At 44.0% G+C, this 18,507-nt stretch overlaps 1 protein-coding gene across 1 annotated transcript in view; it reads left to right on the top strand.

Moving 5' to 3' along the window:
• The first annotated feature begins 1,748 nt into the window (after positions 1 to 1,748).
• The window catches only part of adamts9 (ADAM metallopeptidase with thrombospondin type 1 motif, 9), a 54,623-nt gene continuing 37,864 nt past the window's right edge, over positions 1,749 to 18,507 (top strand). The window contains exons 1-17 of the mRNA XM_015042569.1: positions 1,749 to 2,487; positions 2,831 to 3,273; positions 6,376 to 6,544; positions 9,498 to 9,829; positions 10,760 to 10,843; positions 10,937 to 11,061; positions 11,248 to 11,288; positions 11,370 to 11,475; positions 13,138 to 13,284; positions 13,912 to 14,053; positions 14,268 to 14,372; positions 14,605 to 14,750; positions 15,045 to 15,226; positions 15,338 to 15,474; positions 16,200 to 16,317; positions 16,501 to 16,596; positions 17,804 to 17,970. Of these exons, the coding sequence (XP_014898055.1) occupies positions 2,391 to 2,487; positions 2,831 to 3,273; positions 6,376 to 6,544; positions 9,498 to 9,829; positions 10,760 to 10,843; positions 10,937 to 11,061; positions 11,248 to 11,288; positions 11,370 to 11,475; positions 13,138 to 13,284; positions 13,912 to 14,053; positions 14,268 to 14,372; positions 14,605 to 14,750; positions 15,045 to 15,226; positions 15,338 to 15,474; positions 16,200 to 16,317; positions 16,501 to 16,596; positions 17,804 to 17,970 (2,637 nt within the window). The 5' untranslated portion in view covers positions 1,749 to 2,390. The remainder of the gene's footprint in view (positions 2,488 to 2,830; positions 3,274 to 6,375; positions 6,545 to 9,497; positions 9,830 to 10,759; positions 10,844 to 10,936; positions 11,062 to 11,247; positions 11,289 to 11,369; positions 11,476 to 13,137; positions 13,285 to 13,911; positions 14,054 to 14,267; positions 14,373 to 14,604; positions 14,751 to 15,044; positions 15,227 to 15,337; positions 15,475 to 16,199; positions 16,318 to 16,500; positions 16,597 to 17,803; positions 17,971 to 18,507) is intronic.

Raw genomic sequence — 18,507 nt, 5'->3', positions numbered from 1 at the left:
GAGAACAAGCAAACACAATCAGTTAGATTGTGTATTTGTGTGCATGAATGATCCAGTCAAAGTCCAGATCTAAACTGTTGAAAACCGGGTATCATTTTCCGTTTACCTAACAATTATGCACCTCTGTGTTGGTCTGCCATGTAAACCCCCCACAATCTGTCACATTGGAGACACAATGTGACAAAAAAACCCCCCCACAATGTCCAGGGTGCGAATACTTTTGAATGCCACTTTAATAAAGAGTAAAAGGTTCACTTAAAGTTGTGGCTGCTGTACGTAAACACACTCCTCAAGAACATCTTCGTCCAACTGTTTTTGAACAATTCTTTCCCCCGTGTTGTAAAAGTGCTTTACAGCCAACGCTCAGAAATTGTTAATCAGGGTTTGCATGTGAACTTGTCGGAGATGCCTGTAATGTCTTATAGTTTTGCTATACCAACAGACAGGAGAAGAAGAAGGCTCCAACATTTCAATGATCCCTGTAATCGCACTTAATTGGAGCCATAAACGTTAGAGAATGTGCACTTCTGCTGCTAATGTGTGGCCCTGGGCAGCTTAGCGTCGCGTTAGCTCTGTGAACAGCTGGAGCCATAATTATAAATGCCGGTTGACTCTATTGAAATTATGTTGCCATTTAAGAAATCATGACTATTTGTAACACTACAGACTCCGGTGTGTAATTACCATAATGACCAAAACACCAAACATTTTCTGCTTGTTATTTTGGGCAGGGAAATACCCCGCAGAGGTTGTCTTTTTCAGTTTTTGAACGCTGCAGGCACTTCAAATTAGACACTTTATCTTGGTTACGCAAAGCAAAGCGTGCAGTCTCCTTAAAGGCTGCACATGCTGATTGTACGCTATGAAGGCATGCCCAAGCTGTTGTCCTTTATTACCAGATAGCATACTGGGAACATAAGCAGATGCCCGCAGATTCGATAGGGGTAGTGACGTGGAGACCACCAAGGTACACACAGTTCAAGTTACTGGGGGACCAAGAAGAGAGGCACCCGTCTATTGTCCGGGAATATCTGGAACATCTTTATCTCCCGCTCACATCCCTCTCTATTGAAGTGCGCAACAGCCGGCACGATGAAAAGGTTTCCCGGGAAGGATTTGTTCCTCGAATTTCCACTGGAACAGATAGACGTTATTCAGACAGGAGCTGTTGCCAATTTTAAACTATAAAACCGTTAATCTGTCATAGCCAGAAACCCATCTATTTTACTTGGCTTTCAACTCCAGCAGGATCCAGTTTTAAATTGTATGTTTATTTTTTTAAACTGTAAGGGTTTTTATTATTTATTATTATTATTATTTATTGTTATGTTGTGTTTTAATGTACAGCACTTTGTATCAGCTGTGGTTGTTTTAAAGTGCTTTATAAATAAAGTTGGTATGGTATGGTACAGCGGCTCAAAATCAGGAAGCAGTCGTGAGTTTTAAGAACTGTACAACAAAAAAAAGTCCCCTCTGCCAGATTTGTAAATACTAAATAGCTCTTTGTTAGACGACAAGTTGCCAAAAAATCAATCAAGTTTATTTGTGTACTACATTTCAGCAACAAGACAGTTCAAAGTGCTCTTCACCACAAAAACACAAACAACAAAAAAAAAAACACAAAGTTGTAACAACAGACAGTTGACATCATTACGCATCAAAATGTCGATTAATGTTTCATTGATTATGTTTCAAAAGCAACTCTAAACAGGTGGGTTTGTTTTTTTTTTTAGACGAGATTTAAATTATTAATGTGGAACCAATTAAACATTATGCTGCTTATATGGCTGCTGTGGTTCCAACTAAAACTCTGCTTAGAGCCCAGTTTATTCTTGCGCCGGCCCTGCCACTCTATCAAGCTGTAACGATCCAAACAAATCCCGCATGTTTATAATAATGTCAGTTGGCCAGTACATTCTGTGCATACTCAGAAGCACAGAAAAAAAAAAAAGAAAAGTAATCTCCTCTGTATATGTGACCACCCTTATCTGGAGCGGTGGTGGGGGTATAAAAAGCACTCGGCTCCCCCTGACTGCACCAGAGTACCTTTGCTGATCTGATCCCGCCCCTACACAGGGGAGAGAGTTCACGGGCTCACTAGAGCCCATCGCCAGTGGACTGTTCCGAGCTGCAGCCCACCCCTCTCTCTCTGCAGTATGCATGTTCGCCAGGGATTCCGCGAAGCCCTCACGTCCCAACTCTGCACTGCTTCACCGGCCGGCCACCACCACCACCAGCAGCAGCAGCAGCAGCTCAGCCAGGGCGGACGGCAATAAGACGTGGATGCGGCGGCAGAAAGGCGGAGATTCCCGGAGTGAGCGCAGGAACAAGCGGACTTCCCAACAGGACTTCCAGGCTGCCCGGGTCTCTCTCCTCTGAACTGAGACAACATGCATGTGCTCCTCTGGGGCTTGGGGTTCCTGCTATTCCCTGATCTCTTGAATGTAGTCGCATCCACAGGGAGATTGCTCCGGAGTCCAAGCACAGGTAGGTAGTTTCCCAACCCCTTCTCTCTTCTCCCTCTTCTCCTGTCCTCCCTCCTGACGCGTGGGATCATTCGCAAGGCAGAGAATGAATGAGTTCCCAATTCCGCCTTGTAGCGCACAAGTTGAAATCTGATCGACTGTTAAATACCAAAATAATAAAAAACACGTGAAAAAAAAAAAAAAAAAAAAAAATATATATATATATATATATATATATATATATATATATATATATATATATATATATATATATATATATATATTTAAAGCATGATCTCGCACATCTGGACTGTTTTGACTTGAACTGAATCCCGCCTGCCTTGTTTCCTGCCCCCTCCCCGCAGCACCAGAGGAGCTGGCCGCGTATGAGATTGTAACTCCGGTGCGAGTGAATGAAGCCGGTGACAGGCTTCCAGCCGGCGCGCACTTCAAGAGGAAGAGACGGAGTTTGGACGAGGGCACCGGGAGCGCCGCGGATCACTGGGCCGCGGCAAACATCCACTACAGGATATCTGCTTTCGGGAAGAACTATCACCTCAACCTCACGCTGGATTCGGGATTTATTGCGCCCGTTTACACTGTGACAATCCTCGGAGCGCCCCAAGGAGATAACGGGACCGCTTTTGCAACAGATGCGGAAAAGGAGGAGGAGGAGGAGGAAGAGGAAAAGGAGGAGGAAGAGAAGGAGGAGGAGGAGGAGGACACGGAGTTAAGGCACTGCTTCTATAGAGGACATGTGAATGCACATGCACAACATGCCGCAGTCATCAGTCTGTGCGCCGGCCTGGTGAGTTTAATTTTACGCACGGCTGCAAGGCACTGTACACTTGGACCTGGCTCTTATTTGAATAATAATAATAATAATAATAATAATAATAATAATAATAAAAAGTTACTTCAAGCATTCTATGCATAAAAAAAGAAACATGAAAAAGTTTAGCAGAATTTCCAAACTACGACAAGTTTCGGAGCTCTGTTTTCAGGGCGCGTTCAGCTTTCCACGAATTATTACTCGAGGTCTGACCGCACGTTCCCATTTCCACGCTTCTTCTCCCGGCAGTCGGTGACGTCTTCACGCACGTTTGAGCAGCGCCGGATCATGACTGTCGCTGACGTCATCACGAACTGCCCCCCAAAAAAAGAAAAAAAGAAAAAAAAAATCCCAGGGCTGCTGAAGCAGGACTTTTGTTGGGGATCAAAAGTACACTCAGAGTTTAATTCATATAAACCGCTCGTGAGGTGATTTATTTTATTTCTTTTATTTTTTGCTTTATCAAAAAATATTCACACACACTGGTAGCATTTTTTTCCAGTTTACAATGACAAAGATAGTTTGTATAAATGAAAATCAGAAGAAAAAAAATGTGTATTTGGTTTTAGCCTCTTTGAGTCAAATCTTTGTAGAACTGGAATCACTGAAGTGTTTTGAGGATCGTCTTTTACCCGCCAGCCGGACTCTGGCAGATTTTGTGTCAGAATTGTTCTGTGTTTGACTCCATCCACCTTCCTGACGCCTGTGAGCAGAAAAGCATGCCCACTGCATGATGCCACCACCACCATGTTTCACACCGGCTCAGTGCAAGTTTTAGACTCAATGTTGGCCTCGTCTGACCCACAACGCATCGCTTTGCTGAGTCGCCTACGTGGATATGGTAAACTGTAAGCTCCAGCGGTTTCCTTAAAAGTTCGGACATAAATCTTGAGAGATTCACCCATTAGCCAGATGGTTTCATAGGCTTTCAGTTTTGCCAAACGTTTTTTCCCCTCCCTCCCATTTGTGGCTGATTTAAACGTCCCCACAGCTTTTATCCCTAACCTGTCTGGTGCGCTCCTTGGTCTTTGTCATGTTGTTTGATCACCGATGTTCTCTGGTAAACCTCTGGCAACTTCGCAGAACAGCTGGATTTATACTGTTTACTCGTCATAGTGACTTCTGAAGGCGGTTGATTAGATTTTTTTTTTCAGCAGGCAGTAACAACGCGCATCATCTATTTATACTTTACAGCCATGCACTGCTTTATGTCGGTCTAATTGATGAAATTCCATTTCTGTGCTGACGTTTGTGGTTGTAACATGTGAGAGAGCTTACTGAATACTTTTGCAGGACACTGTAGTTTTGTCCAAACTATGCATTTATTTGTATATATTGTGCACATGTGGGATCAGTGAGTGGTTTAATGTTTTCTGCCTGTGTCAGATACATCTACGGTATTTCACCTGCTTTATTTCCTATGACTTCCTATAATGAGCATCAAGTCAAATGTGCCAGTGGTTTAGCTTGTAGAGATCTAAGTTGGCCAGTCATGCTGAAGGTTTCCTGTGATCTACAGTAAGAGGGCTTCTAAGGGCATTTTGCCACCATTCAGAGTGCTTTCCCCGATACACATCGCAGATCTGCTTTGATTCCTTTCGCCTTGTTTGATGATAATTCGCACACTCATGCAAATCGTCTCCTTTCATCCAGTTATGAAAAGGCATTTCCTTATTTCATCCCGTATTTTGCGAATAAGCAAAAAAACAAAACAAAAAAAAAAACTATTCTGCATTTGGATAAGATGGAAAACTCTTAAGAGTTTCCTAGAAATATCTTCAGAGGAAAATCTCAAAGAACCGAATTCAGCATGTGTGAAATATTCTGCAAAGATTCAGGGAATCTCGGGAATCCCTGTGCATATAGGCTGGAACTGCAGAGCTTTGATGGATGTGGGTCAGCTGCAAGAATTCAGGAGGCAGCGCATGAGAAACGGCAGAATTACTGGGGTCAGGGTCTCTGCATGCTTTTGGGCGAATCAAATATCTTATGATGTGCGGGCAGTGTCGACGGATATCGTACAGCTAGCTTTTGTGCACCACTGACACAGATGTGCACATTTGAATTTTGGTGTGTGGCACTTTCAGCAGGACATTATCCATAACTTATATTGCACATCTGGCAAAGACGTTTGAGAGGCACAGAGCGTGCGCTCGATGGGCCTCCCGCAGCCCATTGAATATGTGTAGAGCAGTGATGAAAGGAAGATGCAGGCAAGTTCACCTGCTGTATCATTACTTCCTACACCAAGGAATACCAGAGAGCACGGTGCTGGAGCCATTTTAATTTTTTTTTTAAATTTATGTTCATGTAAGTGTGTGAGGATGTTGGGGTCAAGACGAACCGGCAGTGAAACGTGTGCTAGATGACACACACGTTATTATTTTTTGATGTTTCTGGATAAAACAGCACTTGTCTATCGAAAAGCATTGAAATTTATGATTACGTTGTCCATGGATACTCAGATATATTTATCCAAAATCCCGCCAAAAGAGATAACACATGTGTCAGACACCCATTGGCCCTAATCTGGCATTATGCAGTGTTATTATTACAAAACTTTGCATTGTCTTTAATGCCATGTTCCTTTCAATCCAGCATTAAACAAGGTTTTAGGACATTCTTTTTTTCAATACTGTCATAATTAAAAATAACATTAACAAGTACAATTACTACGCATTTTGACATCCAGATTTGAATCTCCAAATGCATGAATTCGTTTTGGACCAATCTGACAAACTTTGGTTAGTCTTGTTCGAAAGTTCCTTGGACTTTATTTTAGGATTCTGTAGAATCCTAGTCCATTCCTGATCTGTAAACGTCATGGCAATGAAAAATTCCCAGGCTGATAGTAGCATAGCCTGGTTTTAAACAGTCCATCAAAAATAGAGATTCCAATTTTAAATCTGTTTTGATCAAAATGGATTCTATGCAACTACATTATCACCTATATAATCTGTTTTAACTGAGCTGATGTGGCACGATGATGAACACATTTTCTCTGCTTTATTTTGTATATTACTTATGTTTACCTTTTTTTTGACAGATTCTTACAGGTTCTCTTTCTTTCCTTTACAGTTTGGCACTTTCAGGTCTCCTGAGGGGGAGTATTTTGTGGAGCCCCTGCACAGCTATCAAGGGGAGCACTATGAAGAGGAACACACAAAACCTCATATCGTGTACAGGAAACTTTCATCCGGGAATCGCACATCAGCCTGGGAAGAGACCTCAGCCTGTGACACTTCAGGTGCGCGGCGCTCCAGGATGAGCGTGCATGCATCGCGCTTTTTGACAGACGAGCCTTATTATTAAGATACAGATGCAACTGTAACTTAGGCTTAACCCTAACTAAACCCTAGCCCTCTTCATTCCCTGATAACTCAGTGGACTCTGTCTGTTTGGGGACGTTTGGGGTCAGCTGGTGCAGTTTGCTTTCACACTGGACTGTGTTAAACACACCAAACACTTTGACAAATCTGTTTCCATCCCTCGCCTGTGGCGGCGCTGCACCATGAACCGATGAAGGAAACGACACAAAAAATCTGAAGAAGACACTGAGAGCAACAAAAATGGAGTGGTGTCAGATTTTAGTGGCTGTAGGATTTCTCCTTTTCTCATAAAGTAAAAGACCACGACCATTTCTTGACCTGTGTGTTTGCTTTGGTTGTTTTTACCCCGAATGCCTTGCCAACTCTGGTCTGCTTGACATTCACATTTACATTCGAATCGTGCCAGAGTTCACTTCAGCTGAACGGCTCCAAAAACCTGGAAGCGGACTACTGCGCAGGGCATTCTGGGTAAATACAACCAAAACAAATGAACAAATCCAGCGCTTGAGAAAGAAAAGAGTCATTTACCAGAGACGAGAGAAATCCTACAGCCTGTAAGATCTCGCTCTACTCCATTTTTGTTTACATTTCGAAACAAAAATTCAGATTCTTCTTCAGAGGTTTGGTGTTGTTTTCTTCAGTGTTTCTTGTTGCAGTGCCACTACAGGCGGGTGTGGGGAAGGACAGGCTTTTCAAGGGTTTGGTTCACTTGACCCAGTGCTTTGCAAAAGTGAACCACGCCAGTTGAAAGTGTTGCAAAAACTACAATTTTGTTCCTCAATGGAATCAAGTCTGCCAGACCACGAGATGGAGAAAGCACCTTTAAATTCCAGTAGCTCAGAGCTTGGTACTGAAGTTTATCGCATTTCATCCACGGAGTGCTCACATCATCCGTCAGCTGACCTAAATATCAGCTCCGGTCGCCCCTCCCCCACTTAGTGGCGAAACCCAGCAGAGCCGGCTGCCTCTGGGCTGGGACCTCCCAGTGGCTGTGTTTAAAAACAGTGTGTATGCGGTTGTTTTTTATGTGCATGGAAGTGTTTTCATGGGATGTGTGTGGTTTGCAAGTGGAGGATTTTTCTCATGTGCATGCAACCTTTTAAACTGGTTCCCACAGACATAATCAGGTGTAATCGTTGAGCCACACATGCAGCCTCTCCCCTATCAGCCGCAGCAGAAGCCGATTATGCAACAGTAGCTGTGCTTATCGAGTTATTACAATAATTGTTCTGTGCCTATTAGGCTAAGCTAGGTTTATCTTAAAAAGGGAGGGCAAGACGGGAAATAATGATTATGTAGCACGACTACAAGGATGAGTTTCTTATCGATATTGGCTCAGAATGAATAAGAAGTCTGGCTGTCACACAGCATGCACGGTGCAGTTCCTGCAGCTGCTGCACACCAGTGAGGAAGCTTTCCAACTCTCACACAGGCTCACACACACACACACACACACACACACACACACACACACACACACACACACACACACACACACACACACACACACACACACACGTGCAAGAAAAGAAAAAAAGAAATCACTTGGAAGTTCACCCTTGTATCTCCCCATCTCAGTTTACTGGCTGAACTTCCTGTTGACTCTTGTACTTCCTCTGTTTCTTTGATAAGCAGCTCGGGCAGACCCACTGCGATGACCACGCTGTGTAAACTGTGTAATGGCAAAATAACGCCAACTTAAGATAGTCAAATAATCAAAACCAAGAAAATAAATGGCGGAATATTTTCCTCCGTTGATTGTTGTGCGGCCGTTTGGTGTCGCTGCGTATGTAAATGTTTATGTGCGTGCGAGTGCGTGTGTGTTTCTCTTTTGATTCCGTTGCACAGCGTGAGTGAGGATGTATGAAAACATAGTCAGAGGGAGCGCCGACCTGACCAAAGAAGCCACATGGAGCTAGAAGTGATTTAGGGGCTCACATGAAGTTTATGTTGTACCTTGCGAACAGTATTCCTTTGCCCTATGAACTTCTGTACATTTTGTCGTGTTGCAACGACAAACTACAGTGCGTTTTGTTTTATGCGATGGACGAGGCTCACCCTCTCGCTAAGATTATTTAAAAAAAAGGTCCTGTTACTTTGCCGGCTTAAATGAGTTCTCACTAAGGAAGGTTCACGTTTTTGTGAGAATTAACTGGTAATACAAAATCTTACTAGGTATTTTTTGAAAACTAACTTACAAGTAACTTTTCAGCATGAAATAGGAGCTTGTCCATGGCAATAATGTCTGAATATTGATGAAAAAGTACTAAATATATGTATGTAAAATAATCTGCCAGTGGAACCAGACATTATGATTTATAACATAGGAAAAATGTCTTGTTCCACTGGCAAATTATTTCACTTTATTTATTTTATCATTCAAAGTACAACAAAAAAAAGACAGTCAGAGAAAGGTATCGCATGCGGTGGTTTTGTTGTCTTGTCTTTGTTTCCTGAGCTGCCTGCTGTAGCGCTCTTCTATGATTTGACTTCAAGTTTTACCTAGTCTGAACTCACTGCCCTTCTCTTGCTCTCTCTCTCTTTCCCTCTTTTCAAAGTGAGGGAAAAGAAGAAAAATGAGCCTTCACTCTGTGTTAGCAAATCAACACAATATTTGAGCAGAAACAAACATAATACACCCAGAGCACAGACATGTGAAGCCAAGACCTCCTCTCTCCAGTCCACACTTTGCAATGCATTTTCAAGTTTGAAGCCTTCACCGCAAATCCAACCACATCCTCCTCCTCACACACAATCATTTATATCTTGTCTTTTAATTTATTTGCGTTTCTTTTGAATGATTGAATCGGTGTGTGTGACCTCAGGTTTTGCGTCTGTGTTTATTTACGCTCTGGATTCTTTAACTCTTAGGACACAAACACAGGGACAAGAGGCAGAAGGCGAGGAGAAGGCCGGCCCCCGTTGCCGGCGGCGCGTCCCCTCTGGTCGGCGCTGGCATGCTCGACGACCTGGGGTCACTGAGCGCCAGCCTGACCGGCAGTGCTCGGCTCACATCAGAGCGCGGCGTTGCTGCTGGCAGCAGACCGTCAAATGATAGCGGTGGTGACTCAGGACCTCACAGGAGATCAAAGCGCTTCCTCTCCTACCCGCGCTTTGTTGAAGTCATGCTGGTCGCCGACAGCAAAATGGTGGAGCATCACGGCAGCAACCTGCAGCACTACATACTCACGCTGATGTCTATAGTAAGTGTGACAGTGGAGGTCTGCTCGGGGAAACGTTGTTGTACCTCGCAAAAACCAGCCGTTTACTGTCTCGTCACATCGCGACCATGAACTTCAATGCGATTCATCAGGATTTTAGTTTTGAGTTGGTTTGTTAAAGCTGGACCTTTGCATGTTTCCTCCCACCTGTTTGCTGTGTCTCCTACGTGTGTGTGTGGCAACAAATTCCAAAAGCACTGACCCCTCTGGTTCTCTGATAAAAACCCTCCTTAGTCCATCGGTTTTAGTGAACTCCCATTACTTCTTCGCTTTGCGGTTAACTGTGGCACACCTGCAGTTGTTTGCTCTTGATTTCCTTTTGAGGTATTCGACTCTATAAGTGGCTGAATACAAATGCTAACAACACTTTTCAGATTTACATTTGTAAATTAATAGAGAACTACGTATTATTTTCCTTAATCTTCTGAGTTTGGCACTGTTTTGCATTGGTTCATGCATGAATCGGATTTAAGTCTGATTCATGCAACAGCCAACAAGTTCAAGGTCTTTGCATACTTTCGCAGAGGCGCTGTGCATGGATGTGTTGTGAGATAGTACACACACACACGTTAGTGTTCCGATGTTGTCGTCAGTGCAGCATCTCGGTCTGCAGTCCTTTGTGGTCGGGAAGAGGGCAGCCCAGGGCAGGAGCAAAGAACTTTTCCAAGAGGACATAAGGAGTTTAGAGTCTGTCTCCCAGCTTTGATGAAGGTTAAAAAATAATCTCAGGTATGTCACGAAGAGCGATTACTTTCGGCCCACTTCAAACACCAGAAGGGGCCAGTGGTCTTCAAGGGGGCAGGCTGAGGTGACCTATATTTTGAAGAAAAGGCTTGTTTATTCTTAGGACCAGAGAGCTGAGAACAGAGTTACCAGTGTATGTGCTTCTAATCCAGATTTGTCCTCATTCAGGTCTCCTCCATCTATAAGGACCCAAGCATCGGGAACCTGATCAACATCGTGATCGTCAAGTTAGTGATAATCAACAATGAGCTGGTGAGTCTGTGCTCTGTTCTCGACATTTCCTCGTTGTCTTCCTGAAACCGCGACCATCTCCCCGTCTCTTTCTCTCCCTTTCACGTTTGTCAGGACGGCCCAGCTATTTCGTTTAACGCACAGACCACTTTAAAGAACTTCTGCATCTGGCAGCAGAACCAGAACGTCCTGGATGATAACCACCCCTCCCATCACGACACCGCCATCCTTATCACCAGGTGCAGGGAAATTATTTGCCTTCTCGCTGGCCTAGGCACGCTTTTAAGTCTCTGAAATATCCAAATACCCGGTGAACTCGGGGTTGAGTATGTGAAAGAGGGGCCTGATCAAAGAGCGGGTGAAGTGTTCTTCGTTTTAATGCAGAGCCGCTGACCATGACCTGTTATCTTTATCTTTCACCACAGGCAAGACATCTGTAGAGCGAGGGATAAGTGTGACACATTAGGTAAGCGGAGCGTTTCCACCAGCAGGCTGCGCAGCGAACGGCGTCGTGTGGGAAAACTGACACTGCTCTCGTGCTATGCAGGGCTCGCCGAGCTGGGGACGGTGTGTGATCCGTACCGCAGCTGCAGCATCAGTGAGGACAACGGGCTCAGCACTGCCTTCACCATCGCCCACGAACTGGGCCACGTGTAAGCAGAGCAGACCTTTGGGGATGTGTTTTTTTTTTTGTTTTTCTAAACGAGAGATGGATTTGGTTAAAGTTAGGCAATAATAGAGCTTCTAAAGTTTTACTTTGTTCTGCAAAAGCATTTAGACCTCTTGAGCTTTTCCGTATTTTTGCCGTTTGGAAGCAAAACTTCAACGTGGTTGACAGCAAGAAGCACATGATTGTGAATTAGAGGGAAAAGCGTACATATCTTGAGCATCTTTTTGAAATTAACATCTGAAAAGTTTTTTTATTTTGCCCCTTTAATCTGAGTTTGATCAATGAAACGAACTGAAAAATAATGTATTTGCCAGGCATGTTGTGCCATTTTATAGCGCAATCAAGTAACTGTGGTGCATTCAGTTGTTATAAAAATGCTGTTTATACGGATAAAACAGCGGTACCTTTATTATAAGAGTGACTTGGTTGTAGCCTCCAGTGTGACTTGGTTGTAGCCTAAACTCAGACTAACTCCCTTTGGTGCAGAGCCATGTTTTAAAGCCACAGGCTCCGCCCACAGGAAGACCAAACAAGCAAAAAAAAAAAAAAAAAAAAAACCCAATTACTTCTATCTCTAGTAAACTCTTATTAGACTATGCATAATAATATAATAATAATAATAATAATAATAATAATAATAATAATAATGAAGAAGAAAATGGAAAAAATATATACTTGTGACCAGAAACTGGGTGTTCCCATCAGACCGTCAGTTCCCGAAACTACACGCACAAAAAAGAATTACGTAAAAGCACACGGAAGTGTGTGCTAATTACCGCTGCCACTAGTCTGGAGGGGGCTCAGTGGGGATCATGCGGGGGTGAGGCAGAAGGTCGGAAGTAGGTGGCGCCTTGTGAGAACGAGCGTTCAGACACCTCTGAAAGGAGATTAAAGAATTTCTCAAACATTTACGAAAGAATCGAGGGAGCACTCCAAGAATGAGGGAAAAACATAACATGACATGAAGCTCAAAGAAGTCGATTTTACATAAGACCGCCCCTTTAAGCCTTCTGCAGTTAAGCCTTCATACATCATCTCTAACAAAATGCTCGTTCTTGCCACTAAACAAAGAGCTGGATTATTGAATTCTATCTTTATTCACACCAACCAGTGCAAACATGGCCGACGGTTGCTTGCTGGTGAAGCTCACTTGTGATTTTGCCCTGTATAAGGTGGGGAGCTTAGCCGCGAGTGGTGCGATGTCGTACCGGTTTACACCAATCACGTTTCTATACCCTGCTGCGGTCTGAATGTGGGGCCTCAGATTTTCCCATCTGAAATGTTTCCCTGGTTTTTAACATCATTTAATATCAGACTGGTTTCTCTCCAAAGTCCCCACAGGCAGAGAATACAAAGGCTCTGTTATTTTCAGTGGCAGCCACAAATTAGCTTCCCAAAACCATCACCGCAATGATAGTGGGAACATAGCTGCAGATGTAAAACATGGAGAGATATTAATAGTCTACAGTTCTGTGAAGTCATCACTCACTGCATGTCCGTCATTCAGAATGTTTTTGCTTTGTCTCCGAAACGTTCAAAATTACTTCAACCCTCCTCACTTAGATTTTCTTTCTTTCTTTTTTTTTTTTGGCGCTATATTGTCTGCGTGTTTTTTTTAGTTAGTTCACTTTTCTCTCCTCTCTAGGTTTAACATGCCTCACGATGACAGCAACAAGTGCAAGGAGGACGGAGTGAAGTCACAGCAGCATATCATGGCTCCCACGCTCAACTACAACACAAACCCTTGGATGTGGTCCAAGTGTAGCAGGAAGTACATCACAGAGTTCCTCGAGTATGTCGTGCCTCTTGTTATCATCACGATAACGCGTGTCCGTCTGTTAGGACGTAGCCAGAGAGAGTAAAAATCGCTTGTTCAGACGTGGATGGCGCAGACCTAGTGGAAGTTTTCATCCATATGCATCCAGAAACATGAACAAAGATGTTTCTTATTGTTTGCCACAGCAAAGCAATAAGGTCAAATGAGAGGAAAACTAAGCCTACTTGGAAAACAAACTACATGAAAGTTTTTGTGGCAAAATGTAACAAAATTGCGGCACTATAGCTGCACTGTTTGTTGGCTTGCTTCTTAAAACTGGAACTGCTAAATTCAGAAGTAACATAAGGAAGAAATACTTTTATAACTCCTTCAGCCTTAGTCTCCCTTTTTGCCCAATAAACTCATCGAACTCCTGAGAAAAAAAAAACACAAAAAAAACATCTACTCCGACTGTAGGAAATAGTAAATGGGATGATATTATGCGCGGTTGAGCATAAGCAGACGTCTTTGTGGATGTATGTGTGCAGATAACTGACCACTCCTGCCGTACTGAGTGTGTTTTCTGTCTGTTTGTGTCTCTTGTTTTTTTTTTTCCTTCCTCTTTTTTTTTCTTCAAGTCATTTTATTTTTATTTCCTAATAGCACGGGATATGGTGAGTGCTTGCTCGACGAGCCCGTTTCTAGGCCATACAGTCTGTTGCAGCAGCTGCCCGGGCGGATATACAGTGTCAATAGACAGTGCGAATTGATATTCGGGGCGGGAACGCAGGTGTGCCCTTACATGGTGAGTGGAATCGGGCTGTCGGCTTCTTTAAAGTCACACGTATAAAATGAAAACCTGTCAGTGGTTCCCTCTAAAATACGAAGGAAAGCAAATTGAACATTTTGTTAAAATGCATGCTTCTTTTTCTTTTTTTTTTAAGGTGCTGTGCATTAATTGTTGACCTTTGAAATGTCAGCATTAACATGTAGCTCACATGCCTGTGTGTAATTGACAGACTCAGTGTCGGAGGCTGTGGTGCACGAGTCCAGAGGGCGCCCAGCGGGGCTGCAGGACCCAGCACATGCCCTGGGCCGACGGCACCGACTGCGCACCCGGGAGGGTAAGCGTCGCGCAGAATCTGCAAACGAGAAATGTGCATGCAAGGATGTGGGTTCCAGTAGGAGAAAGTTCTTAGAAAACTAATGGGAGTGGGAATGTTTTCAGATACACTTAATAACTGCATTCAATATTTTTTGATGAAACTTAACCTTCCTTCATTCTTTTGTTTGTTCCATCTACGTATGCTCCTGTCATTGAATCTGTTTCCGTTCTTCCTCCCGTTTATCTCACAGCACTGCAAACACGGCCTGTGCATTCCCAACGAGCACGACGCCTCGCCGGTGGACGGAGCGTGGGGGGTTTGGAGTCCGTTCGGTACGTGCTCCCGGACATGCGGCGGCGGCATAAAGATTGCAATGCGCGAATGTAACCGACCAGTGTGAGTAGCCGCGTGTCTTTGTAGTCGTGCATGTTTTCATCTGCCGAAGTCAGTGTTCCATAGATCAAACCTCCTTAAGGGGATTCTTTCCATAGCAAGAGTTCAGTGAATCATTGATTGCAGACCTTACAGGGATGTTTTTTTCTGCTAAATGCACACACGTCGGCCAGTCTCGGTGAGTGTAGCCTTTCATCCCGGATTAATGGAGTCCAAGAAACGAATAGAAACGAATGAGAACGAGCTGAAGAGAAGAACTGACATACTTTAAGTTGCCATACTTTCTTGCGCTCTCAGACCCCGGAGCGGAGGAATGTACTGCGTCGGCCGGCGGATGAAGTTTCGTTCTTGCAACTCTGAGCCCTGCTCCAAGCAGAAGAAGGACTTCAGGGAGGAACAGTGTGCCGTCTTCGATGGAAAGCACTTCAACATCAACGGTCTACCTCCAAACGTCCGCTGGGTTCCCAAATACAGCGGAAGTGAGTCCTTGTTTTCATTTTCTGCTGCCTGCTGCCCGATTTTAGCTGGTGAAATGTATTAATCAGCGTAAGCCTTGCACCGACCAGCCTTTGTTTTGTCTCCTCTGTCAGTTCTGATGAAGGACAGATGTAAGCTGTTCTGCAGGGTGGCGGGCAGCACTGCCTACTATCAGCTCAGGGACAGGGTCATCGATGGCACGCCATGCGGACCCGATACCAACGACATCTGCGTCCAGGGCCTGTGCAGGGTGAGCCTGTTCGTACTGAGCGCTTAAAGACATCCCTGCTGCATCCCCTGGCGGGGTCTGTTCGTGCGGCACTCCCGTACCTTTTAATGACTTCCACATCCCTCCAACATCTCAAATCCTTCGCCTTAACCAGACCGTTTCCTCAAATCTGACGTCTAGATTTTCAGTTTGAAAGCTTGATTGCAAACATGCCCTGCACATCAAACGAGCCAGTGGGCTTCCCTGTGTACATTCGGAACCACACACAGAGCTTTGGGTTTGACTGTGGCTCAGGAAGTCCCTCTGCCCCGGACAAGTGCATTTCACATCCAGAGGTTGTCACGACATCAAAAATCTGTTTGGCTTAAGGCGGCAAGCTTTGTTCCATGCCACTGTTCAAAGAAACATTTGCAATGTTTCGTCTGAGTGCTACACACAGAACGCTGCAAAAGAAATCACGCCCTTTGGCGATTTTCAAAGCAACAGAGTCAAAGTTCAAACCTGAACCTTATTCATCTCACAGACACTTTCCAATACATTCACGGATATGCAGTACTTTGCATTGCCCTGCCATGTCGAGTCTTTCATAAGCAGAGTCTTTAAGAGTCGCCACGTTACATTTGTTCTTTCACGATCTGTACATTTTTACGTAAAAATAGCCAGATCCTTTGCATGATGATGCCAAAGTTGTGCTGTGCCATTCACATTAACAAAACACTTGTCTCGCCTCTTCCCTGATGGAGCAGCAAGCGGGTTGTGATCACGTCCTGAACTCTAAAGCCAGGAGAGACAAGTGTGGTGTCTGCGGAGGTGACAACTCCTCCTGCAAAACTGTAGCAGGACCGTTCAACACTGTACGCTACGGTGAGCTACGACCTTCTCGTCCCATCGCTCTCCATTCTGGATCCTGCCACTCTTGTTCTGTGTTTCAGCTACCATTAAATGTGACTGTCCTTCAGAAGAAAAAAAAAACAGATGTAATTTGTTTAAAATTGTTTATATTTGAGATCCAAAGCAGATACTGTAACAATCTAATCACATTTACAGGCTATAACGAAGTGGTGCGAATACCCAGTGGTGCTACAAACATAGATGTGCGACAACACAGCTACTCAGGGAAGCCGGAGGACGACAACTACCTCGGTGAGACTACGCCGCTGTTTCAGTCATATTGTGCTTCGTGTCTGGGAGTTGTAGTCGATCAGATATTCTATCTCGTCTTAAATATCTGCCTGCCTGTTAGTTTTATTGTGAAGTCATGTACTGTAAACTCAAGCACTGTATGCATACTCCTCTTTTAATGAGTCAGAACTAGGCCTGTTGGTGCCAATCAGGTGTGGTCAGCCAGGTTAGATGCTTGGTCACCTTGATGCTAAAGTTCGCGTTTTTGATTTGATCTAAATCAAAAACTCGGGACACGTTGGACGCGCTCGACGCGTCAAACGGTTCAAATCGCGCCGCGATGACCCTCCACGTGTAAACCAGACGGGCCTGACGCTCAAGGCGCATTTGGTGTAAGAGTGCCTGATGCACACTGTTAATTTTAGTGGAGGATTTTTGATACTGTGATGAAGTTTAAAAATAAATATCCGGTACCGTCTGCCTAAAAGCTAAACTGAAAATCAAATCAGAAGAGAAATAGTTCAGGGATGAAAATGAACCCTCTTTCATTTGGTCGTTCCAGTCTGTGCAGAGGGTTGAACATGTGGGGTGAGATGAAGAGAAGCTTGCGTCAGAGACGGCTGTTTATCACTGGATTATGCTGCTGCTGCTGCTGCAGGAAAACAAAAGCCAAACTTATTTTTAGGTTTTCTACACTTCCCCACCAATAAATGTGTTTTAACTCCACAGCTGTGTGTATTTCACAATGTCAACCTCAGAGCGTAGTTTAACATTAATCACCCTTTTCTACACAAACGGCTTGTAAGGTCCTTTTTTTTTATGTGTATGAACAGGCCGTAGATTTCTTAGAAGGATTTGCACTCTCGACAGTCATAATAATGTAACGTATGAAATGGTGAGGAAAGAAAAGGCAGGAAATTAGCTCCATAATCGCATTAGAGTGAATGAGTGCAGACGACCCCGAATGGGACTTCTCCTGGAAAAGAGGATTATTTTTTTACTTCTGCCTCGTGCCTCAGTCTACCTTTAAATGCTAACATAAACCTTTGTGTTTCTAATGCATCCCCTTGCATGCGGTGCCATGTGATCGCTTAAAGTAAGTGGTGCTGCCCCAAACACAGCTTTTAAACGCATGCCGCTCTGGAGATGATTCCACTCGAGTTGAGAGGACGCGGCTTGATCCGAAATGCAATTACGAGAGTCAAAAACGGTTCGTGTCTCCCTGCAGCGATATCAAACAGCCGCGGAGAGTTCCTGCTCAACGGAGACTTTGTGGTGAGCATGTTCAAAAGGGAAATCAAAGTGGGAGATGCCGTCATCGAGTACAGTGGCTCCGACCACGTCATCGAGAGGATCAACTGCACCGACCGCATCGAAGAGGAGATCATTGTTCAGGTAAAAAGAACTTTGGAGAAAATCTCCTCATACTAATGGTTTTCCCCTTGAACCTTTTATTTTTTTCACATTTTAGTATGTTGTAAAGTGTTTTATTGGGATTTTGTGCATCAGACCAGCACAGAGCAGTTTCAGAGTCGAATGTAATTAATCCAGGATTTAATTTGTTCAAAGAATAGCAATCTGGAAAGAATGGCTCTCATTTGTATTCACCTCTCTCCGCTTTGATGCCCAAAAATGCAATTTTAACAAAAATCTAGTCCAGAAGGCAACTCTTAGTCATGCACTAAATCAGCTCTTTGTGGAAGAAAGCTGATATGGAAGCAGGTGCTTCGGTTTTGTTGAAATCCGATCGAACCTTTACGGGCCTCTACCCAAAATGTGATGCATGCTGGGAGAATAGCTGTGCGCGCCGTCCTGGTGAAACACAGAGATGGCGGCATCATGGTGTGAGTTTTTTTTTTTTTTTTTTTTTTTTTAAACAACGGGACGAGGAAAAATTCCTCACAATAAAGGGTGAAAGTTAGGAAAAAACCC

This window comes from Poecilia latipinna, unplaced genomic scaffold (genome assembly GCF_001443285.1).
Source record: "Poecilia latipinna isolate Pla-1442-1.1 unplaced genomic scaffold, P_latipinna-1.0 Scaffold595, whole genome shotgun sequence".
Taxonomy (NCBI): domain Eukaryota; kingdom Metazoa; phylum Chordata; class Actinopteri; order Cyprinodontiformes; family Poeciliidae; genus Poecilia; species Poecilia latipinna.
This window is presented reverse-complemented; position numbering and strand designations above follow the sequence as displayed.